The sequence below is a fragment of the Atractosteus spatula genome, chromosome 1, assembly GCF_055471065.1.
Source record: "Atractosteus spatula isolate fAtrSpa1 chromosome 1, fAtrSpa1.hap1, whole genome shotgun sequence".
Taxonomy (NCBI): Eukaryota; Metazoa; Chordata; class Actinopteri; order Semionotiformes; family Lepisosteidae; genus Atractosteus; species Atractosteus spatula.
This window is the reverse complement of record NC_142706.1, coordinates 52,959,105-52,984,925: the sequence shown is the minus strand read 5'-3', so window position 1 is coordinate 52,984,925 and position 25,821 is coordinate 52,959,105. Positions and strand designations below refer to the sequence as shown.

At 37.0% G+C, this 25,821-nt stretch overlaps 1 protein-coding gene across 3 annotated transcripts in view; it reads right to left on the bottom strand.

Annotated features, from left to right (window-relative positions):
• The window catches only part of arhgap10 (Rho GTPase activating protein 10), an 80,084-nt gene that overhangs the window by 5,920 nt on the left and 48,343 nt on the right, over window positions 1-25,821 (bottom strand). For all 3 annotated transcript variants that reach the window (XM_088917616.1, XM_088917634.1, XM_088917626.1), the window contains exons 14-22: window positions 25,161-25,235; window positions 20,228-20,315; window positions 18,754-18,812; window positions 16,331-16,436; window positions 14,741-14,900; window positions 12,833-12,968; window positions 9,254-9,404; window positions 1,634-1,738; window positions 528-619 (exon numbers count right to left, since the gene is read on the bottom strand). In XM_088917616.1, the coding sequence (XP_088773742.1) occupies window positions 528-619; window positions 1,634-1,738; window positions 9,254-9,404; window positions 12,833-12,968; window positions 14,741-14,900; window positions 16,331-16,436; window positions 18,754-18,812; window positions 20,228-20,315; window positions 25,161-25,235 (972 nt within the window). The remainder of the gene's footprint in view (window positions 1-527; window positions 620-1,633; window positions 1,739-9,253; window positions 9,405-12,832; window positions 12,969-14,740; window positions 14,901-16,330; window positions 16,437-18,753; window positions 18,813-20,227; window positions 20,316-25,160; window positions 25,236-25,821) is intronic.

Sequence of the window (25,821 nt, the reverse complement as noted above, 5' to 3'; positions counted from 1 at the left end):
CAGAAGGACAAGGTAGTTAGTTCCCCCTAGATCTCCAAGGGAGGGGATAGGGTTTTCATTCAAAGACATGAATTCTCTGTAAAGTTCTACAAAGTAAATGAAAACTTTGCTTCACAAGCAGGTTAGAATCAAGGCATCACACCCTGCATTTTCATGTCAAATCTTTATTACTGCCAGGATAGGCTCTGGCTCCCCCGAGAACCTGTAGTGGATAAGCAGTTAGAAAATGGATGGCTATCTTTTTTTTATCTAGCATGGTTTCAAAAAGTTTGTATCAAAAGCCACTCAGTGAAGAAAGACAAAAGCTACAACATGATTTTTTTTTTAACCACTAATTTTACTAAGTATAGCACTTCAACTAGTATCATAGCCTTTGGTGGGTGAGGTGAGGGACTTAACATCAAATTTGAGCTTAAATTCATTCCGTCTTCTCCCGATGACAGATTTCCTGATTTCCTGCTCAGTTTGTAGAAATCCAATATGCTTACAGTTCTGCGTGGCCGACTAGCAATAGCGATAACACTTACCATCTTCAAATATTGCGCCGGCCTGGAATGATAACTCAGAATCATGCTCAGCTTCACATGGATACACTGCTTTGGCTTTCCTGTTTGTGACACTGAAAAATGGAGGTAATCAGCAGTCACAGGCTTTAGAGGATTGAACAACAGTTCAATTTAGGCCATGCTATGCCTGAAATGGCAGGAGATTAAGAATAACAAATGTGAGAGGTATGGAATCCAAACAAACTCAGTCAAAACCTGCTTGTCCATATCTCTTCCTGCAACAATAGTATTGTAATTCTGTCAACAAACTCAAATAACTGATTCACTACAGGAAAAACATGCAAAAGTTGAAAAGAGATGGTCTGCTATCTCTGTTTAGATACTTATATGAGAATAAAGTACATAAAATAAATCTCAATAACTTAGTACTTTGATTGGTTTATCTAAAGCACAGTTTTCAGAACCTTCTGTAGGTTATCAATCTTCAATAATGCAGGAAATTAAGTTTTTGGTATTTGTCTTCCACTTCATTTGTCTTCTCAGAGTTATAACATTTTTTTCCATATACTGTATATGAAGTAACAATTATATAGTACTATCATTATGTACATAATTTATCTTTAGTATTAAACTGTGGCAGCAATCTCTCTGAAAAACCCGGGATCCCATTTTATTCACAAAAAATCTTATTTCATTTCAAATTGGTAGTAGTGGAATGGAAATAATTGCTGTTGAATTCCTTACTAATAATTTACCAACAATAACCTTTTAAATTATTTTTTATCTTATTTCTTACGCTCTAGTTCCTAATCTTGCACATTATTTTCCAATAGCAGTCTCTATAGCAGGCCCCACTATGTTTTGACCACTAATATTTAACAGCTTTATGTAAAAAATAAGATTTTCATTCACTAAAACAACAACAAAAACTTTCAGTTTATTCGCTTTTGATTACTAAGAAAAACAGACTCCTAGGCAAGAATGTGCTTTGATACACATTTTCTCTAACCTGTTGTTGCATATTAGTTCACTCACTTCAAACATGCTGGGGAAATAGAGGGGTACAAGCTAAAAGAAAAAGCTGTTCATCTGAATCCCTAACTGTAGCTCAGAGAACAATGTCTTACCCATCTTGTTTGTCATTCTGAGCTCCTGCGGGCAGAGGGCTTGCCTGAGGGGTGGAGGCGAGTGGCCCTGAATTCATCCATAAAACCATGGGAGAGCGAGGTTGCCTGGGAAAACAGGAGACAGAACTTGGATCCACACTACCTGGGACTGGTCTGCAAAACTGTATCTGGCCTGTCACTGGCAAGTGCTGGGATAAAGGCGTCAAGATTCACTTCGCTCTTGACTATAAACCCACGCTATCATACTTGAAAGACTACAGTTACTTCTACTCTACAAGGACACCTTAACCGATGAATTATTCTTTACAACTTTCATTTAATGTCAATCGCTTAACTGACTTATTGAACTAGGTCTGTCACTAAAGTGTCTTTGAGTCAGCATTTTCTAAATTTTAGAAACATTACCTTGATTATAATTTCTTAAGAGAGTACTTTATAGTAAACACAACACTTAAGTTGACTGGATATTACTGAAATGAGTAGAGGGGGTTTGGGACTGGAAATCATCTATTTGATAACGACTTTTTCCAGAACGGGGTCATGGGGGAGCTGGAGCCTACATGGGCAAGCAATGGGGTCAAGGCTTGATAAACCCTGGTCAGGACACGAGTCTGTCACTGGACACATGCAGACAAAGACAATTTTCCCTGAAGCTAATTGAACTATCAGTGTCTTTGTAATGTAGGAGGAAACCAGAGCAACCGGAGACCAATTATGTAAAAATAACGTAATTTATTGCTAACCTATAAGTGTTAAGATAAACAAAAATTATGCCATATAAAATAGTTCAAAACAGCCTGAAATTGTTTTCCAGTTGTTTTTTTCTTGGGGCCACAATGCTGTTTGAATGGCTAAAAGAGAATCACATCCAGCCGTTTCTACAAAAAAGCTATGGATTTGGCTTGAGAGTGAATTAGCTTTAGTGAAAAGGCTGCACACAACATTTAAAAGTGAAACAGGAAGGTCACGTAAAGATTTAGGACATACTGGATGATTGACTGCTGATTGATAACAGTTACAACAGCTACTAGGCCCACCTAACATGTTTTGTAGCTACTGGCTAATTTATCCAAAGATCTCATTCAGCTGTTTCGTGAAAGAAGCCAGGGTCTGCGTAGTTTGTTCCATACTGGCACAACCCTTTGGGTAAAGAAGTGCATCCTGTTCTCAGTTTTAAATGCGCTTCCCTGTTCCACTTGTGCCCTTTGGTTCTTGTTACACTGTTAAAACTTTGAAGAAGTCCATTGCATTGACCTTTTAAGGAGTTTGAGTATCCGTATCAGGTCCCCACATAGCCCTCTCTGATGCAAGATTAAGAAGGTTCCGTTTGTTTAATTGACAGACAAAACAGGTAGTTTGAAAGGGCTCCTTCAAGGAAGGAGATGAAATTTAAGTATGGAAGAGGAGCCAAAGTATCAAGTCTGTGTATTAAAAAGCTTATGAAATCAGAGAGAAAAACAATTCAGTACGTGCAGAATTAGCAAACCAACTGAAAAAGCCATACAGACTGCACAAAGTGAAGGAAACATCAAAAGAAGAACCATACAATTAGGTGCAAATCAAGGTTAGTCAGATGGGAAACAAAAGTGTTGACTGAATCTTAGATATGGTCCTTCTTATGAGATGGATTGTGAACAATGTGCAACTGAACCAGAGGCATTTGCTCACATGAGAACATTTCCAAAGCAGTTAACTAAAGACAGGCCAAATAAATATTCAAATGTTTTTTAGCTTCAAGAGGAAAAATTTTCTAAGAAGAAATAAAGTTTTTTTATGACCAGGAAAGCAACTGACAGGTTAAGAATTTTTCAACTTAATTCTATGATATTTTATGAACAAAAACAGATTACATATTAAGCTGTGTAACAGAATTCCCACAGTATATGCAGTGCCGGCTGTTGCCATAAGTGAGGATATAAAGAGGAAAGTTTCATAATAAACAGCCAAGAAAATACAGAATTCATTTTGGGAGGGTTAATAAAGGCACATGTAAAGAAACTGCAATATTCTTGTCTCAATTGTATTTTTATCAATTTTCTTACTGTCCATATAAAGCTTACACCATTAAAATCTTATAACAATTATTGCCTCTTATTTTAGAAAGGGACCGCCAGTCCTCTCCCCTGGATTCAGTACATCAGGAATGGCTACAGCAGATGAAACGGGTATGTGGGCGTTTGCACAGCTGCACTGATGTCAAACTAAGATGTCAGTCTGATCTGACTGAAGACTAGGTGGCTGGACCATGCATTAGGCAGGAGCCTTCCAGAAGATGACTAGTAGCCCTTGTGACCGACTTAAAAAGACTTGGAACAGAAACGAATTATGGAAAGAGGATTTTAGCAGGAGAGTAAGAGAACAGACAGGAGTGAGAAAATTATAGCCTTCCCTTGTCACTTGATTACCCCTTGTTAAAATGAAGTTATTTAGTGTTTTTGGATGGAACTTTTTAATTTTGTTTTAAATCTGCCAAGCAGACATTGTCAAAATTATCTGAATGCATTGGCAACCAAAGGCTGTCTCTTTTTTTCAAATGAGAATTGCCAATTATTTTTGTTATACCAGGCCAATTGTTTTTCACATCTTTTTGCAGCCACAGTATGAATCCTGTAACCGCATGCAGAGCTGAGTGAGGAAGCGTACATGGACTCCTCCAACCCACCAACCTTTGAAACCATGTGTGTTCACACATCACTGACACTACAGCCCTGTACCAGAGGCATAGTGTCAATTGGAAGAGTCGCGTCCCCACACCAACAATACTGCAAGGGCCTATGAGGCCGGAGGGGTTGACCCGTTGCCATGACTGCTCTGACCAACCAATCCAAACCTGCCCACCGCAGAGTGTGGTGAATTGCACCCCGATGCCTGGCTAAATTACCAAGGTTCCAACTCTGAGTTCAGGTGAGCGCCTTAACTGGGAGCCACTTGGGAGACTCTGGTTGTCTTCTATTAACTTGAGTTAAGAAGATGGGCTAACCTGTGGAGAGTTATTTTATTTATAAAAGCAATCTCACCTACGCATATTAAATTAAAAAAAATATAAAAATAAAGGTTAAACTTAGGAGGACGATTTGTTGTAGAGCTCTTTTATTATAAAGTTTGATTATTACAGTAGACTAATTATTAATTTGTATGTTGAATGTGACTATGTTTTTTACACTGTTGCCTATTCATTTGTATACAATCAATTCATTCACATAAGATTTAAGAAACTAAGTGACCTTCCTCGGAATTGCCTGACAAGTGGGTTATTTATCATTTTAACTTTTATAAATTGCTTGCACTCAAGCAAGTGTCAGGACTGAATTATCTGTAAACATTTAAACTATTAACATTAACATCCCTATATGTTTTTCTCTATCATGTATATATTTTCTTGTCAGTTTAATTTAGTTTTCTCATCTGTATTCAAAATACAAAGAGGAGCCTGAAGGTTCTAACAAAGCAAAGGTAAGACTGCACAAGTAACAGGAAAACCCCCCAAAACACTAGCTGAATTATAAAATATTTTAAAAGACCTATGTTTTATTAACTAATTTAAATTGAAAGATTTTAATTTGAAATAAGTTTTGAACTTTAAATAAAATGGAAAAGTTAATTTCCAGTGATAAATTAAATGTTAATTAAATGTTCTTAACATTAATACTTAAATGTTAAGAAAAAAAAACTAAAATTTGATCTTTAAAGTGTCCAAGAGATGAAGGAATGTAAGTTCTGATGCATTCAAACAGAACAATCCCAGTGTTTCACATGAACAGTGGTGAAAAGGGATGAAAAAATAACTGCTTTAATAAAGAGTTGCCTGTCAAAAAATAAAGACTAGGACACTAACTGCTCTACACTACCTGCATTTCAAAAGATGTTCCACGAGTCATTTACAACTATAAACACCAGATATGGACATTATTTCCTTTTAGGATGCATTTTCAATTTATCGGAAGGAGCAGTTAAAAAAGGATATTGCATTGTTTTCCTCCTGTCTAAACCAAACATGATTTCCAACAAATCATCTCTGAATACCACAAAACATGCACATTAAAGTTAGTCAGATTCAATAGTCCTCCTGTGAAAAACAATGAACCGTATCTTCAAATAGTTTGTTAGAGTATTTTTAAGAAGCAGAGTTGTTCCAAAATGAGACATGAAACTGACAACCCGCTCTTATTAGATACTCATTCAAAGATTTTACTTACATTTCTACAGTACTGTATGTCCTATAAATGTAGCAGATTCATTTAATCAAATCACTTTTAACGAGTGCTAGTCCAATACAGGCTCACAGTGAGCCTCAGCCTAATTCGACAGACTACAGGTGCAAGGCAGGATACAACCTAAATTGAATACGTGTCCATCACACACATCCCTTTCGTCTGGGGGAGGACAGATTCATTTAAATAGAAGATTAACATTGATCAATGCCACTGCTTCATCGTCGCATGGTACTTGTCTGCTCCTACATTTAACCCCACTGGGTTACTTGGTACACTTTAATGTGAAGATCTGCTCAAATGTAAGTTGGACGAGGCTGTTAATTGAGTAAATCTCTCTTATGCTGGTGTATAATTTGGTGTAAAGATGAAAAGTTCCTTGGGAGGGAATATGAAGAAAAAATATTTTAGGTGTCTGTACAAACATATTTTTACTTTAGAAGAGAAAAAAAAGTTTTAATTGAAAGAAAATATTAAAGCAATGTATTAAACAACCCACCAGAAGTAATGAAAGCAGCATTATAATTTAAGGTTTTAATCACGCGTGCCTTAATGTAAAACGTGGTCAATTGCTCACATCAGAATGGCAGAATTGATAAGGACCACTCTGCATAGTGCAGTATACTAATTGTGTTCAGAGAATCTTGTGTTCAGAGAATATTTGAGTGCTCCCAACGGCAGTGGGAGGTCTTCGCTATTTATTCCATAAATATGCCTGGCATTCTGTAAATTCAACTCTGAAGCATCTCTCGGAGCTTCACACTTACTCCGAGGGGCCTGCTAATGCAGAAAATAATCATTAAATTGCTCCTACCAATTGCTCCCATAGAGACAATAATACGAGCAATTAAACAAAGCAGCTGAGGAAGAGCCGCAGGACATTGTGAAAGGTGAACACACAGCTCTGCTGCCTTCCAGTCGAATCACATTGGCTGTGATTTATGGCTCTGCAGTTGTTCCCTGGTACTCGGCTGCTCCACATCAGCATGGGGGACAACATGTGACGGCACAGAAAATCCACTCATTAACCTTATATTGTCTGGGTGGCCTGCTGCCAAGTCTGCAACTACCACCCAGCCACAGCAGAGCTCAGGTGCAGGCAGGGCTCACACAGCCACAGCTAACACACCCCTGGACTTTCACTTTTAGCCCTTACACTGAAACCAACTTCATGATGCATGCCCTGATTTTATTTGCTTTCAATGTTTTGTCCTTCACAGAAAGTAGTACTGAAAACCTTCAAAATGTATTTACCAACGTTTGCCAATTACTTAAAGGCCATAACTGTTTGTGGAGATATATTAATGGTAATACTTGTGACAAACAAAAAAACAAATAGATCACCTTCTGTACGTGGTTGGGATGCCACATGAAAAATCCTCAAAAATTGTCTGAAATAAATAGTTCAGCACAGCTTTCAACAGTAGCTCTTGGCAACTAGTCCTTTAAGGAAAATGTATTGAACTAAAATTGCATTTAGGTCACCCAGGCCAAGCAAAAGAAATTGGTTAGATAAATTATACAGAGAAGAAAATGGAGAACTGTATTAGAAATAAGCAGTTATGATGAAGACTTACTGTATGTCAGTACTGTTCTTGTTTCAGTGGGAACCAAACCAAATTACCTTTTTTTTAAAGAAGTAGATATACTGGAACTAGAGCAGGTGACATTTATATTTCAAAAGAAGGAAAAGAAGGTATTCATTTGCTTCCATGCAGTTTCACTGTACTCACAGTATTCTGCTATACCCATTTCCCCGTTTGATCTTGTACTTTCATATAAAACTGGCATTGGTAGTCAAAGGCCTTGGGTACCCTACTGAAAAGTATTATTACCCACAGTACATAACTACTGTATATGTGTTTTCACATATCCTACAGTATTTTGTCTCCATAACCTTGTGTTCTGAATCTACTTATACAAACGCATACACATCTGTCTGAAGAGTAAGCCAACAGAATGCCTTTTTAGCACATCTGCTCTAGTTCTGTTCCAGAACAGTTCGTCATCATCTTTTTTTTTCCACTGGCACTTACGAAGACAATACAGGCCAGAGCACAAGTCAAATAAAACATTCTAGCCATGTCTTTCAATAGCACCACTTCTTAATTGCAGTTCTCAAGACAGATGCATTTGCATATGTATAAAGCTTGTGGCACTGCACCCCAGAAAACAATATTTTGCAGAAAGCAGTGTGAAACAAAATTGCTTGAAATCATAGGAAACAAAGACCCATTTTTCATCAGTCCCTGCAACTCTGTATTAGATAAAGAGTTTAAAAACGATTGGATAGATGTTGTATCAATGTTCCTTTAACAAAGGATGGTCCCTGTCTTTGTCTTACTCTTAGTGCAAGTAATACATTTTTATTGAATCATTAGACCTCACATAAGTTCTTTTTTTTCTAGTGTTATATTTTTGTGGACTGGTGTGATACAGCCAGGAAAGTGTTCTGTTTCACATTAGTTTAAGAATTTCCACTATAAGCCTTTTAACCTCAACATATTTGAAATAAATGAACACGGGGAGAAACAGTGGCAAGCTTTGGCTTCTGTGGCTAGTTTCCATATCTGAACTGAGCAAGCGGGAAAGAATGCCATAATTTTGGGTGGGCAGGAAATTACCGCAGATCCTGCACTGCAAATCCTCACAGCTGGTTGCTTTGAGACAGAGTTTCACAGAGGTAGGAGAATAAGCTGCAGTACTGGCAACTTGCTCACTGCAGGTATAACAATTTTAGAAACAGTAGACAGATTTTGAACAATTTAGAGAAATGAAAGCAAGGCGATTGCAAAGGACATCTGGCGAACCATATTTGCGGTAGATGTAGTTTTCACGCACTAAGGAAAAGGGAACACTGTGCAGATTTGAATCAGCTGAACTCACATTAGGTTTGACATTTCACTCGTTAAATAAAGCCGCACTCTTGGTTAAAGAACCAGAAAGTCATGTTTGCCCTGGTAAGAGAACTGCTGTAGAATTAACCTTCTCTAAAAACCTCAGCCAAAGAGAGGCTATGGCCTAGCTCATACTGTCGGTACAGTACATTAGCAGTAGTGCAACTAACACTGCTTTATAACTCTAAAAGATTTATGAACCATCAAAGCACAGGTGACACACCAAAACTAAATTAAGAGAAAGGTACACAGTCGCAGTAGTTAAAAGGCCAGGTGTAAAGGTTAACGGAAAGATGGAGTGTAAGGGTACTCTGATTGCCTGTCTGGCTCATGTCCAGTAAAATGACACTCTGGGTTATATCCAGTTGACAAGAAGCACTTATTACTCTGGGTAATATCTGGTTGAGAAAGAAGCACTGAGTACTGACAACATGTCACACTGGAATTTAAGCTGTCTGCTCTCCATGTGGCACAATATCCAGGTTAGGCTTTTTCTATGTATCCTTACTCACCCAGAACTATCTGTTAGGCTCCCACCATTGGTATTTAGGTGATTCCTGGCCTTCTGTGGAGGACTGCCAGAGGTAGCAGAAGACTGGGAGGAAACAGACTCCGTACTGCCCAATGAAGTGTTGTCTTGGACAATGGAGTTTGGACAATCAGCTAGAAACAAAAGAAGAGAGAAGTATACTGCTTTATTATATTGTAGTGGAGTTTGGGTTTGGAGAATACACATTAGGAAAAGGCAGGGATAGGGGCCCATAAAAGGAAAATTAAGAATGACATCTGGCAAGTCTGTCATTGGTTTGATAATAGAAGCCAGTCAGAGTATTTGTCTTTGGGTCACAGACAGCATTGAAAATTCCCAGCTGTTAAAGCTCTTAAAAGATGCATTTTCATCTAGATACTACTCACTATTAGAGGACGAATCCTTTTTAAGATATACTAATATTTCAATAAACCTACGCCATTTTCTGAAAACACACGCAACACACAACCTCTCTCAATTCACTAGCAATATTTAAGAAATTTGGGTTTCCATGGTAACCCACCCAATTACACTCCTGAGAAGTTACTTTCACCAAAACCTACAATAACATTATCTGGGTCTTCTGTTGTTGAAGTATATATCACTCTACCCGCTGTTTGGAAAGAATGGGGCACCTACAGGATACTGTAGGTTAACTAAATTTTCATGTTATCTAAAAAAACTAAGTAATTATCAACACCCTTTAAAAGAAAATGCTCTCTTCTAAAACAAGGAGAAAAAGTTGATGGGATATTTGGGATTCTGTAACCTATTACTTCCTTAAAATGCAGGAGCTTCCTTCAGGAACAAATGACAAGTGCTCTCATTGTAATGGGGGAAGAGAATTTAATATACTGTAGAAGGAAAACTTCTGAACTGTTCTACTGGAACCCAATCATCTTTCCATTCTTTCATCATTTTCCGGTTTTGGCATTCAAAAGCTCCAAACTCTGTTTCTAATTATAAGTGTAGCATTTCTACTATGCTGATAAGAAAAAAACATTTTCTCTCAATAAAAGACATTTAATTTAATAATTTTGGGAGACATAAAACAATAAGCCTCTGCCACAATATTCTCACAGAATAAGTTACCATTTTCATTTTTTTACTGTAATACTTTGCTTGGATAACATACATCACACAATTACGTGAGCAAGATTGATTATTACTGCCATTAACATTTCCATTTTTCAATGTGGGCTTAAGACTTTCAGAGATACTATTTGGTCAACAACTGAATAACAAATGTTCTTAATTAGCACTGACTGGAATAGTTGAATCTTAAAAGGTTCACTCTGCTGTGTTTATTATTCTCTGTCACTAATATCCAACCCTGTTATTCAGCATTTTGCAAAGTTTTGCAAAGTATCCTTTCTGTCAGATCTGAAATCTGTACACAGTGTGACTTCTTTATAGTCTGCCCCAGGCACTTAAACTAATTTGCATGATCATAAAGAAAATGCGGATCATAAATACCTTCGCAGCACATAAGTGAGAGAAATGTACTTCATTATATTAAGCTTGAGTGGCGCAGGGGTTAACATTTAAGCCATATTAGTTTCTGTCTTTTTGTGCCTGCCTGCCCGCGATGGACTGGCGACCCAGCAACCCTGAACTGAATGAAGCAGTTAGAAAATGGATGAGACATTATTCTGAAGCTTTTACACAGATCAGACTGAAGACGCAATTGGAAACTGAAAACAAAAAAATCCAAGTGATTGTCAAACTGTGAACTAACCATGTTTTCCTTTTGCCTAGATAACCCATTAGAAATGTGAAGTTTGGAAAGACATCCTGAGGTCATGATGAGAATTAAACAATACAGTATGTAGTTAATTACGTGTGACATGATGGCAAAACAAATGGGATTATATAAGCGATAATTCTCCTGAAAGGCTTCAGATTAAAAAAAGGGGAGGTGGGGATTAATTAATTCCCTTTGGGAAAAGAGCTTTATGTCATTAACCTGATACTTTGCCGGTTTATAAAGTAATACAGTAAAATACAGTATGTTGCCGCCTCCTGAGTGTCTCAAGTAATAAAGATGCTAGGCCAGGTACAAGCTGATCTCTACGATCGCAGGTCCAGTGCTGGGTCTGTCACTACCTGACTGGAACCAGGATTCCTGAAATTACGGAGAACAATTAGATGAGTAGGTTGGGGTTTCTAGGTGTGAAATACTCAGATAGGGTTTTATGCTCCTGGGTGCCTGTGTGCTTGTGGTACTATCACTAAGGGATGCACCTCTCCTCTAACTGAAGTGGAAGAACAGCAGCAATGCAACTGGCAAGGTCTAACCAGTGTAGGACTGGGATTAGCCGGCCAGAGCTCAATCGGCTTTGCAGCAAAGACTGACACATTGTCTTTCTGAGCATCTGCATTCTTCTATTGATGGCAGAGCGACGTGCCATTCCTCCAATCAGAGCAAACTCTCCTGTCACGCGCTGTGGAACTCGCAGTGTTTCAAAAGATGAATGGCTCTGCAGGGAGGTGTGTCAGAGAAGCACAGCTGTAAATTTCACCCTGTCCAGAGCAGGTGTGGCAGGTGAGACCCCAGTCTATAAAACAACTGGTGAATTAAAAAAATGGGCCAAAACATTACAATAATTTGTAATTCCCTTATCTAATACACCTTTTTTAAACAATAACTATGAATACACAAGACCTGTTTAAGACTTTCACATTACTTCGGATAGATGTAATAACCATCAAGTAACAGAGAAATGACTTCAACATGGACAGTTCTATTTATAATTCTTAAGAATAACCATCCATGCACTTAAATTGTGACAAACATCTTGAAAAACACTAACATCAATTATAAAAAACTATTCTAGGAACAGATAATGAATAATGCTACAGTATATCTTTATTTTAAAATGGTGCTAATATATTCTGTATCTATTATACAAAGGTCTTCAGTACTTTGCTGGAAAGCTGCAATAGTGAAAATGTATTGATAAATGAAATAGCTTAATGAGGGTAAAATTTAAAATGCAAGAAAGACCTGACTGACCACACACATTATGTTGAATGCTGTAAAGAGACTTTAAATCATCATCTTCCAACCTAATGAAAGAAGTAACAGACTACATATTCCATTGCAGACTATAAGAGCTCTATAGTAAAACCTTGAGTAATAGGAAGAACAATATGGTAGGCAAATTTAGTTTCTTTTAGGATTCCCAAGAACAGAAATGTGACAAAAACTTGGCAGCAACTTTTTCAGGGCAAAGGCCCAAATTATCCAGTTCACCTGCTTCACAATGTTAGGACAGATTCAGTAATGGATAGTCAGCATATGTAAAGACTTTACTGTTCAAAACTGGCAGAAGGATCATAATCATGTGATAAATGAGAATTAATAAAAAACAGAACATTTGCCGACACTGGCCTGACTGTGCCCCAAATTAAAAACCATTATCTTCAACATACCTTAAATGAATACTAGGCAAAATCCAAACGTGGGAAAAAAACAGCATTTTATGCTTCTTATATTTTTGCTTCCACATCTCCTTATTGATCTTGTGTGAAATGCCACAGAGGGTAAACCTCAGCTTACCTCCTTGAAGCTCCACATTAGGGTTGTATACTGCGAGTGGCCTGTTTAAGCGGCTCTGTTTCTTGGATGACCGGGTTGGGGCTGTGAGAGAAGGCATCGTCATGGGCGAGAAAGCATCAGGAGGACCTCCGAAAATCTGCAATCAGTTTATTAAAGGATCAATTGTTGAGCAAAGCCAAGAAGCAGCTTTGCTTATTGCTACAAACAGCAGCAGTGAGAAGCAGAATTTGTTTTGGAGTGTGTTCAGATTCCGTGAGCAGTCACGCCAAGAACTTTCCCCATAATGCTCTGGGACTACGCCATGGATCAAACACTGAATGTTTTCTATATACACATTAAATGTCTACACATTAAACGCTCTGCAAATAACTTAATTAAAAATCAAACAGCATTATATCAAAGTATGTTGGGTCTAGAGAAATCTATAAATTCATATAAAATTCACAGGTTACGTTTCCAATTTACAACTTGCTTGCAGTGGCTAACAAACTGTATCCAGGTCCACACCACAGCAAGCTAAAGCGCCAGGCACATTTATTAAATTACACACTAAGAAGAAAATGCACAAAAAGAAGAGGAAGGCAGGTATTGATTTCTACATTTTATTAACTATTTGGGAGTTGGTGTGGGATTTAAAATATAAAGCACAGAAAAACGTTAAGTCTCCTGATGTGATATTTTTAAATAGCAGTAATACTGAAACCAACTATATGCAAAGAGGTACTGTAAAAATCTTAAAATATCCATGAGTTTTTGGCAGTAGCTTCCCTTCATCTCCACATACTGTATGAAGTTTAATACAGACTGCTCCTTGGGTATTAAAAGACAGGACAAGACCACTTAAAGACGAAGAGTAAACATCTAACTGAAAGAAATACACACAACACTGTTTTTAGAAAATTGAACATTATGCTAAATTCAGCAAATATTTTAATTTCCAATTTCAAATACACAGTAGATAGTAAACATAAGAATAAACACACACATACTGTACAAGGTTCACGTAATATAAATTAGAATCTTGAATCCATCAGTAATCTGATTCAACAGTAACTAAAATCTGTCTCATTAAATTGTTTTTCTTGGATACGTTACCAGATTCTTGCAAATTCATAAGTCTTTAATATTTTAGAAAAACAATTTAAAAGGTGACCTAAATATGTAAACAATGTAATTCAGAACAGTTTAACTGTCATTTAACATTGTAAAAATATATGGGCACCCTCTACTGGACAAATATTTTTTTTAAAAAAACTGTAGGATTCAAATCTAAACAATTGTTATAAAATACCTTGTCTTGGGGTTTCTATCCATAACTTTCAACGTCAAATTTAATGTATTTTAAGATTTATGACTATTTCTTATTATTAAGTAAACACAGAATAAAAAGTACAACATGATATTTAGGTAAACAAAGTAAATTTTGAACAAATCTTTTTCAGAAACAAAGCCAAAAACATGCAAACCCAACATCTCCCAAAATAAAAAAAATGTAATCTCTATACGTCTAACATCACAGTTACATTATTTTTTATATTTTATTTACACAGAAAAGGTAAATTTTGGGATTTGAATTCATGACTCTTAAATACCAGTTACCTTTTCTGAGGGTGTTTACGCCACTGGATGCTTCCTTCAATTCAAAAAAAAGTTGCACAGTACTGACAATGTTCAGACAAAAACTGCAACAGGGGAATTCAGTCATTGTGACACTTCAAATGCTATGAAATGTCAAACTAGCCCCAATATTCATTTTGAACAACTCTCCTCAATAATGTGGAGAATCTGGCTGATGTTATGCTTTTAGCAGATGATTTTCATAATTAAAGTTTAACTTTAATGTGCTGGCAGGAACATTTCAAGAGGAAAGAAAATATTTTTTACGACTTTGGAGTAAACGAAACTCACCGTCTCATGATTTTCTATGAGAATCTCTACCACAATGTTCTGAAATTTCAGATCCATAATGGCTGCGACCGTTTCTTCCTGTGGCCTCATGAGAGTGGGACCAAACACAACGCCTAGGTTTGCCACTGTCATCAGGTTCTGCTTGCAGTTAGCAGCAACACTGAAAATAACAAAAGGGGAAAAAAGAGCCTTTTCCAGAGAACTATGGCACAAACACAAACTCAAAGAACAGAAACTCTTCCATTCCTGTATTTTTTCAAGTTCTGTGTTTTCTTCTACATCCAATAATATACAATAGGTACTGTATGCACACATGGTATGCCATGTTAAGGAAAGAAAGACTTATCTAATAATCAGGTTGGGAGATCTTTTAGAGCCATTAAGGCTAAAGTTAAAGTAAAATTTAAAGACAGGATACAGAAAAAGCAGCAGTGGACAGACGATAAATTAGGCTGGTTCCTATCCAACAGCAAATTTTAAAAAGCTAAAAAAAAAACATGCAGTAAGAGAATGGCTAGGATGAAGTTTCACATTTCCATGACATGCAGTGTGTGATAACCAGCCTCACCTTGACTGATACACACCCTCTGACTTCTTTATTAACTGGAGGTTATAGGCTCTCTAATGAGCTGTCATTCGATATTGGCAAACAATCATTTTGTTTTGTTGCTTATTGACACAGGTTTTACCCTTAAAACCTTACTCCTATAATTTTGTCATCTACTGATCTTGCTGATCCTTTCCAAAATGAAGTATAGCCCACTTTTCCAAAATCCTTTCGTCATTCACATCTGACACAAACCACACAAACATTGGACTGTGCAGAGATATTATTCTAGGGAAATTCCACTTCTGCTCTCTTTCCCACTTACGGTTTTAGGAAATTAAGTCTTACATGTCTTTATTATTCAGTTTTTAGTTTGTCTTTTAATTTAATATTTTCTGTTTAGGTTTTAGAGAATTGGAAAAGATGTAGAGATCTGGTTTTCTTGTTTGAGACTACGTCTGGTTTTAATGAGAAATGCACATGGAAAGGATCATTGCTGTTATTTGTTCTGTCCTTCTTACAATAATTGAGGAGCACAAGAGTCCTTAAAACCGTCCTGAAAACTGGGTCCAATTTTCAGATAGAAAATGCAGTTCCTGAAGCATTCGCACTGTTTCTGCTGAAGTTCTGCTACTCATGCGCTTATATTTTTAAGCCCTTTTAGGATCCACAAATAATGCCATTCTTGGACATAAATTGGACTGGGCTCCTATACTGTATGATAAGCTTTTTTAACACCTCAAGCAGATCTTTCGCCATTAAGGTAAGATGTTCTTTCCATTTGATTGTAAACCGATAAAACTAGTCAAATCAACTTAACTCTTACGACCACTGGACCTTTTTAGAACATTCACAAAATAACAGAATAACGGAAAGACCTCTTGCGGAAAAAATTTGAACCCATTTCTTCTTGAACACACTTAGCGAACAGAGAGCAACATAAACAAGTGTTACACCCTAGTGACAGCCCATTGGAAATACCTTGTTAAACAACTTTAAAGCAGAATAACAGGATGAATGAACACTCAATAAAAGCAGCTTACTTGGCTAAGTGTTTCATCAGTATTTCCAGCATCACTTGGTTCTTTTCTGGAAGTTTGTGAACCAAATAATGAATTGCATGTACTCTGGAGCCAGGACTGCCACATTCTGTTTTAAAAAACAAAATAGCAATGCAATATCAGCTCGGTCATAACAGTAAAAAGCTACTAAAAACACGTTAAAAAACTTTGTAAAACCCAAACTGAAAAAAGTCCAAAAAGTTCAAATTCAGACAAAAATACTCCCAACCATGAAAGCAAAGATCTAAGAAGAAATATGAATTAACGGTGACGTGCCAACTTGTGTCGTGTTCAAAATTCCAAAAAAAACTGAAGAAGGCTCTACACTCCATGTTCATTCTTTACACTTTACAGCATATTTACAGTACTCATATTTTTACAGCTCCCACTCGAATCGTGATATACACACATACATTGCATGTAAGGCTCAAGAATGATTGGCACCCTTGATAAAGATGAACAAAAAAGCTGTATGAAATAAACACCACAGATGAGTGAGCTGTATTTTATTTCCCCAAAATGGGAATACTACAGGCTTTTATTCTAATATGATTATTTCAAAGCAAATACTTTTGAATTGGTAATATTATTTTTTCCAAACAAAATGAAATCTGCAATGAAATTATGCTTATGTAAATACTCAGTCCTAAAGAACAATATTTTTGGGAGTTTCACTAGGGTATAAAAAAACTGTTTTTCTTAAAATAATTTTATTAGATTTGTATAGAACAAAAGCCTGCAGTTTTCCCATTTTTGAGCATAAGCATAGCTCATTATCTGTGCTGTTTTTTGTTAATCTTTATCAAGGATGCCAATAATTCTTGAGCACACTATTAATGAAATTCCTATGTGCAGAATACTGTAGGTACAGGGATGTCTAATTCTCATACATTAATGGATGTTTGCCCTCCAACCTGGCACCCGACGTGGAGCATGAACCCACTACCCTGAGATTGTGAGTCTCATGCTCTACCATGTTTTCAGTGAGTTTTTGTCAGAGAATTACACCAATTTGGCAGACAGAACTGCACTCAGTACAAGTAACTTTGCATTTGGGCTCAGCCTTAAGGTGACTTAGTTTAAATCTAGAAAAGTGGTGGTTCTCATTAACAAGCTCTAAGACAGGGCTCCAGACATGGTATAAATGGTACAGCCAGGAATAAGCACCCTGCAGCAGTCAGAACTTTCTTCACAGGGTAAAAATTAGATGATAGCTCTGTTATATGCCCACAAGAAATAGCCCTAGTTTAAGTTAAAAACGATAAAATGAATATAAAAAACATTCATTTTATGCTGAATCTTTTAACAAGGCACCAGAAACATTTTCTTTCTGCATGAGTCAATAAAATGTGTTCAAAGTTTGTAGAATACCAAAATGTACTCAAACTAAATGGCAGGGGGTTATTAAGAAGCATATTTTGGCTCCAAAATTCAATAGCCTTCTGCAATTATTCAACATCTTGCCCAGTTCCATTTCATTCCTTAAAATTCCACCTGCACAGTGTATGCATAAGAAATTGCAGAAACGGGCATATTTCATCCCAGGTGATTTATGTACAAAGCCTACTCAAAGCAGATATTGGCTATGACCCACTTTCATGAATATCATGTCTTGTTTCTCTCCTTGTTCCAAACTTACCGATTAGAATATTCCTGATATTCATTCCAATATGAACAGAGGTTCTGGACCAACTGAGAATGCAAAACAATTTCCTATTTCTGTTCTACAAAAAATGCAATCAATCTAAAAGATTCAAATTATTCTAAAGGAGAACATGTTTTAAACTTAGATATCCATAAAGCCACCCTTTCTGTTTGTTTTAGTCACATATATTTTACATTTTCAGTCATCTCAAGGAAATCTGATTTGCTTGGTCTTCGTATTAATCTATTCATTCCTGCTGAAAATGGGACTAAGTGCTGCTTATAAGACAGTAATAAAAGCAGTGACACTGTGGCTGAGGATCTGCACCTGTGGCTGCGAGGTTGCTGGTTCAAATCCTGCAGCTGGCAGGGGAATCCTACTCCATTGGGCCCCTGAGCAAGGCCCTTAACCCCAACTGCTCCAAGGGTGCAGTATAAATGGCTGACCCTGCGCACTGACCCCAGGTTTCTCTCCCTATCTGTGTGTCTCATGGAGAGCAAGCTGGGGTATGTGAAAAGACAAATTCCTAATGTAAGAAATCTTATCCTATTAAAAGTTAAATTGTCCCAAAGTTACTTAAAAGTAACGTAACATTGACTCATGACATTTAAGAAGCTGTGACTGAATTAGTTATTCAACCATTTATATCGAACACAAATGGTAATGCACTGAAGAGGCAATGATCCATGCAACCCAACAAACAATCTTCTAGCAATGCGTGTCAGTGTGTTTTATCTTCGGTTTTGTCAAGCATACTCACTTGCAGGAACGATAAACTCTTTGTAAAGCCCATAGGTCATCAATGGCTCAGGAAGGTTCCTTCAAAACACATGCAGAAAAGATCAACAGCCCTTATATGGAATCTAAGCTCATGTATAGAATCAAGTTTAGTTTTAGAAAGAGATGCCAATGATTTAATGTATGGGAGGGAGATACTGTATTTAAAGGTCCATTTCTGATCTAAAATACAAATGTTTATATTGCAATAACCACTTCATACTTTTCTATGATGATAATTTATTGATCAAATGTTTATAATTCTTTTGTTACTACAATTTTACCACACCAATGACCAGACCAAAACTTATTGAGATTAAAAACGTATTTTGTAACACGCACATAGGGGGTTGTTAATTAACTGAATGAGTATTCTGCCCTCACTCCTGTTGTCACTGTTAGAATACCTTTAAAATGTTTAAAGTATTTCCACACACAAATCTTAGAAGATAAACACAAATTTGTATTAATACATTTTGACAGTCTTAACTTTTGCAGATTTATTTTGTTTTCTGCCAGTATTTGTTTTCGGCTGTTATGCTAGGGTGTAGCTTGTGCGTATATCAAAGAAGTGGAATTTCAGATGCTGAAATATCATGAGTCAAACAATACTCTGCCTCCAATTTAGGTGGCATTTTAAGCTGTTTCCAGTAAGAGAAAGCAATGACCTGTCTCTTAAGTTGCACGGTGTAAACTCTGCCCTTTTCCTTTAGGGAGAGAAATGTATGTTATATGCACGCTATGTCATAATTTTTTATTTTTCAATAACAAATACAAATTTGTTTCATTATCTCTACAGCTAACAAAACCTATTAAACAGAGACTAATGAAGAAAGTACTGTAAAAAAACCTTATAAACTATAGTTTTATAGTGTTTAATGTTACCTCAGAATTTAAAATGATGTATTTATTTATATAGCATTAAGTTGCTATACTGGACTTAATCCTGATTTTGTAATGTCAATATTTTGCTGCGATGCTCGCTGTTTGAAATGTAAATAAAGGTCTTTACCGATTCATTTTTCCCATTCAGTAGCAAACCACCCAAATCTGAGCTATTCATACCGGGTTCTCTCAGTTGTCAAGAAATCTTTAAAAAGTTGCATATATCACTGATCCCCAGCCAAAAATTACATAATCTCTGGAAAAACACTGTACAGCTCTGTCTGGCAAGGAGGTTTTTTTTATTTACAGCAGGCAGGAATTAACAGAAATAACTTTAAAACTTTTTTATTAACCTTTTGCCAAATTTACATTTTTGGCAAACTCTTCTCAGTTTGAATATTCTTCACTTTATGACACACCAGGGAAGAGTCACTGCAGAGGTCAACAATAATATAACTATTAAGGGAGAGAAAAGGTATATTTTGTAATACATCATATTGTAACAACTACAATTAAAAAGGCCATCTAATTGTATTTGAACAAAATATACAACTCACATACATTAATGTTACCTTAAATATAGCTTTAGTGCACTTGTTATAGTTTTAATGTCCCAGTCTTCAGGAGCCAACAGATTAACATCATTGTAAGTCTTCTCATCTAAAAATAAAGGATATAATTTTAAATGCATTGCAATAAACAGCTAGCACAAACCTCTGGCATTAATTCAACTTACATGTCCGCCAACAGCCATATCACCCTGTAACTGAATGGGAGACCTCCCGGGAAAAACTAAGGTTGCTGCTGGAAGAGGTGTGGGTCCTAATGCCCCAGTATAGTGACTATACTGAAAACGGGCAATGTCCTTTGGATGAGACGTAAAAACCGAGGTCCTGACTCTCTGTGGTCATTAAAAATCCCAGGGTGTTTCTCGAAAAGAGAAACATTTATACCCAAATACCCAAAATTCATGTTGTTTCTAAAATATAGTTATACCTTTCTTCTGATTATCAGTATATATCCAACTTCGCACACAAAATCCACACACTGTTAATACAGTTCACTCTCATTATACAGGATATTTATTTTTTGTTGTTCTCTATTTCTTTTTCATAATTTTTTAAAAATATCTTATATACCCATATTGAACTGTTTGCACTGAGAAAAAGGCCCTCTGAGTTGGCTATTTGTAAATGAAAACCAGACATTGACATGCTTAACACCACCACCGAAATTCACTTCACGAGGCTCTGAAGTACTATACAGTAGGTGCTCGTCTGTGCACTGTTTGAGCTCTATAATCACTGGTTTGAGCCTAGGACTAGGATTTCCCAAGTAAGGGAGCACAATTGGCCAAGCACCACTGATGGTAGCAAGGGTACACTTGAAAAGGGTTCATTCAGCTTTTAGTGACAGAGACCCCATGTGGCCTACTGGGTGCTTATAGGTTTGTGATGCGCCTCTTCATCAATCAGTGCTGAACCTTTGGTACAGTTGCTGTATAGCTGCAACATACTAAAAGATTAGCAGCTTGAAGGTGAGTGTCTAAGGAGTCTGCCTACACCTCCTCATTCTCCCGTGTGCAGTAACAGGTTTCATAACTGCAAGCCAAGATGTAAAAAACACTTTACTATTCCAAATCAAGGGAGTATAACAAGAATAATTAGAATTTCTAATTAAAAAAAGTTTCACAAGGAAATGTAATGAGCCCACGCATCAAAAGCTTTGCTTAAGGACCGTCATTAGTGCTAGTGCTGAAATACATGAGCAAAGCATGGTTCCAAAATCGAAGTGCAATGTAAATATCACTTTGTTTCAACTTTAAACTTTAAAACGAACTTTCATTATGATCAAACTGTGACCGGTCCGAATGCTGTATAATCATTTTTTTACAAAAGGCTTTGGCTTTTTCAATCCAGCAACTTATAGGACCAAAAAGGCAAGAAAAAAGTAAGACAGTAACAGAGCCCAAAAAGAACAAGGTACTAAAGAAATGTGGGATACTGGTCAGGCCAGCAGGAGAACCTATTTTCTAAAATGAGCTAAGCAAGACTCACAAGTGGGAGGTTGAGGTCTTTCTTTTGGTATGTTGACTTATTTTTGATTGTCAAAGAAAAAGTGACTTTTTGTGCCCATCATGCTCACTCGCCTACCCTATAGCACTTCAACTGATTATTGTAAAATAAAGGAAGGAAATAAAGAAAACTGTTCTCCTAGAGAAAATAGGTGGTGGACCACCTCTAAAATGTGACGTTCTGATAAAAGAATTGCCCTGCTCACAACTAAATTAGATAATACGGGCTGAAACAAGTACTGTACTATCAAAAGACAATCAAAAGGCAATGAGTATACGTAGAAGCAATGTACACAGAGTGTATAATATGAATATATCACCATTACCATAATGAACATCATGTCAATGAGAGAGATAGGCCTTTCCTTTTAACAATCCATCCAATCACCTATTGTCATAAAGCCACAGCAACCCAGAGCTTATTCAGGAAACACAGGGCCCACAGCACAAAGCAACATTCCATCTCAGGATATACACCTTGCAGAAAACAAAGGACAATTCAGAGATACCAATTAACTTAGGCCTTATGTGTTTGGGAGGTTGGAGGAAACTGTAGAAAACACGTTTGCGCACAGGAGAAACTTGCAGACCTGGAGCTGTGAGGCAGTAGTGCTAACCGCCAAGCCACTAGCATGCCCAAACATTTTATGTGGAGCACACAAACCTTGACTGCGACAGGTGAAACAACCATGTTTTATCATTCACTGCACATCACAGGCAGTGTTGTTTTGTCGTCTGGAGCTAGGGAAGGAGGTTTATCACAATCTGATTTTACTGCACTCAGCTAGGGAGCCAAGTGTCGCCCACAAGGACAAGACCCAGCCAGGCCCTTAAGCAGATCAGTGCGTCAGGTAGAAGCAAACCTGAATACCAATGAAAGCGTCAGACGCACAATCCTGCCGAGATCATTTTCAGAATTGCAAGTGGGCAGTTATGCCCCATTTGTATTACATAAAAACATGCATGTTCACTTTTTGTTTTTACCATTACTTAGTGTACCACAGGGTTCAAATCTTAAAAACCTGAAGAGAGACAGGTCAAATAAAAATTTGAGTTACCTGCTGTTTTGTATGGGTCAAGGTTTCAAAATGTATTTAATATGCTGTACAGTACTGACTTTGAAACCACAAAAAAAAAAGAAAATCCAATAAGCATGGTTAGGAGAGGGTAATTGTGCTTCAAAGGTAAACAACTCTGAGTTATATAAATTAGTTATACCCATATACAAACATCTGAAAAACTAAGAATTGGATAAGCTCAGATTCTGAAGGCTCATTGAGCCAAGGAGTTTTAGAGTTTCATGCAAAAGTCCAAAATCATATCAGTTTGAGAAACAAAAACATGTAGGTTGCAGTCTTGTGAAATGAAAGCAAAATCTAAGACAAATGCAAACTGCAGATACCACATTACTGTGTTTAAGAGTTTAATATAGAACAATCCTCTATAGAGTAAGGATAACAGGTCCAAAACCATTAGAGAACTAATGAATCTCTTGAAAAAAAGTTATATTGAGCTAAATAAAACAAAAACATACTGTACATCTTACACAAAAAAGACTAACTGAATGGGACTAATGACCTGTCAAAGAAGTTTAGAAATATTATTTCCCAAAACAATGATCAATCAAACAATCTATCCACTTTGCCTCCATGTTACTCACAAAATGGATATATGGTTGTGGGAACACATTCCGATATACTGTATGTCATCCATCCACTTTCTAACAGGCTCACAGGGAATCCAAAGCCTATAATGACAAGCAACGCACGCTGGGCAGGATCCACTCAGGAAGGGAGGCCAGTTCATCACAGGGCAAACTCGGACACAAACACATACAGTACACACCCAAGGGCCAGTTTTCCTAGGAGCCAGTTAGCTTATCAGTATGTCATTGGAATGTGGGAGGAGACTGGAGGTAACCCATGCAAACACCATACAGATTGCACCCCAGATCCAGAAATGAATCCAGGGCCCTAGAGCTGCAAGGCAGCAATGATAACCACTGTGACACCAAGTCACCCAGTAGGTCATACTGTACCAATCTAATTAAATATATTGCACTGCACAGAGTACTACCCTACCCTGTTTCATTTGTTCCAGAAATAAGTCAGACTGCTTAAGGTCTTTTCCTGCCTTAGCTTTCTAGATTTGGAGAGGCTTCTGTAGTGTCTCTGACATTTACACTTTTGAAGGTCTTATTTCTTCTCTTATCACAACTCCAAGTTACTAATTTGCTGAATGGAAACCTTGAAACCTCAGAATAAATTACTTTTATACTTCTAGTTTCTGTCAAAACAATACATTACGGTATATTCCACAAATTAAGATCTGCTGCAGATGGTGAAAAACATCCAAGTACATTTAAATTATTTCATATTTCACTCATTTTCTATAGATTTAGTCCGTTAGTGTATTAATTTTGATCTCCTTTAAACTATGATGCTTAAGGCAAGTTGAGCCATGTTTTGATAAATATTAAATAGACTGTGTATTAACAACTGCTATTAGCTTCGTGTAGCAGTGCCAATATAACTCCTACACTGTCCATGAGATTCAGACACTGCAGTCTGTCATACATTTTCACATTGGCAAAAACCACAAACAGCTTACTTTTATTTTGTGTTTGGGGTATTTCATTCCGAAATTGACAGAACCTTTCAAAGTACACTTAGCAGAAAAGAGTTGCTTAACAGGGGCATATTAACATTGTACCTGTGACATCTGTATCTTTTATTTATTGTAGGTCTTCTCAAGCAGAAGCCTGACAGAGCAGAAAACGAATAGGAAATTGTTCTTGTATAGACAGAATGTGTGGCACATAAGTCCAAGGGCAGCCACTGTCTCCAAAGTATGTGGCCACAGTGAATGTGAAAAGCTTTAGGTCATTCACACATGACCTATACCATGAGAATAAATGTAATGATATTCAGTCACAGGATGAATTTCTACCATTATTCTTATTATATCATTGGTATCCAGCTCTACATGTCTTTAATGAAAACTGAAACTATTTTAGTTGACTGTCTTGCCGATATGAAGCAATGGGTGTTTCTACATGTTTTCATATACAGTAGAGCAAAATGAGTCTTCATCTGTCTTTGCATTGCCCACCCTTCTTTGTCTTTGAATTGGCCCTCACCTTACTACACCTTTAACATCATGACTGAATTAGCTATGTACAGTCTTTTCAAGGCACTCAATTTTTAAAATGGTTGCTATCGCCATTTTCACTAAATGATATAGACCTGGAAAATCAGAATTATTATAGACCAAGATTTTGGGTAATTTGGCAGCACATCAATGTGAATAACTTTCATTGTCCTTATGAGCCTGGTAAACACTAACTTACCTGTACGCACCAAGGGTAAATCAAGATGATCATTCTAATATTAAGCAAAATTGATAAAGTTATCTAATATGACAACACCTACCCAATGACAGATGCAAAAGTTTCTGCACTTTGGAGCTCACTCCCACAACTCTGTACAGCCCCTGGTCTGTTATTCCTGTTAAAAGAAAGACAGCACCATTCGAAACGCATGCAGAAGGCAACTGCAGTGTGATTTTATGCAAATTAGGGATTGAACATATTAATGGTTTCATTTTAATATTTGCTTAGAACACATTTTTGGACATCTTGTACCATGCTTAATTGACCTATAGTGAGCACTGTGTCAACAGTATCAATTTAAATTGAGCACATCAGATCTAATAACCTATATTTTGTAGTTATGGTGACAAGATGTTAAAAGTAATTTAGGATCATCAATCACTTTTAACTTACAGTACATTCACCCCTTATTGGTAAGCCTCTTGCTCCTGGTCAGGGCTGTTTCAGATCCTATCCTGAATAGCACACTGTATGAGGCTACACCCTGGCCACTCACCCAGAACTTACAGACTGATTAACCCAGCCAGCAGGTCTCTGGAAGGCAGAAGGAAACCAGAGTGTCTGGAGATATTTGGGCCTGGAGCCCACTTGGACAGGGGAAGAGCATGCAAACCCCACACACAGGACATCCCAGATCAGAATAGAACCCAGGACAGGCAATACAAAGCAAAGGTTTATTCCCTGACAGTTTTATTTTAGCG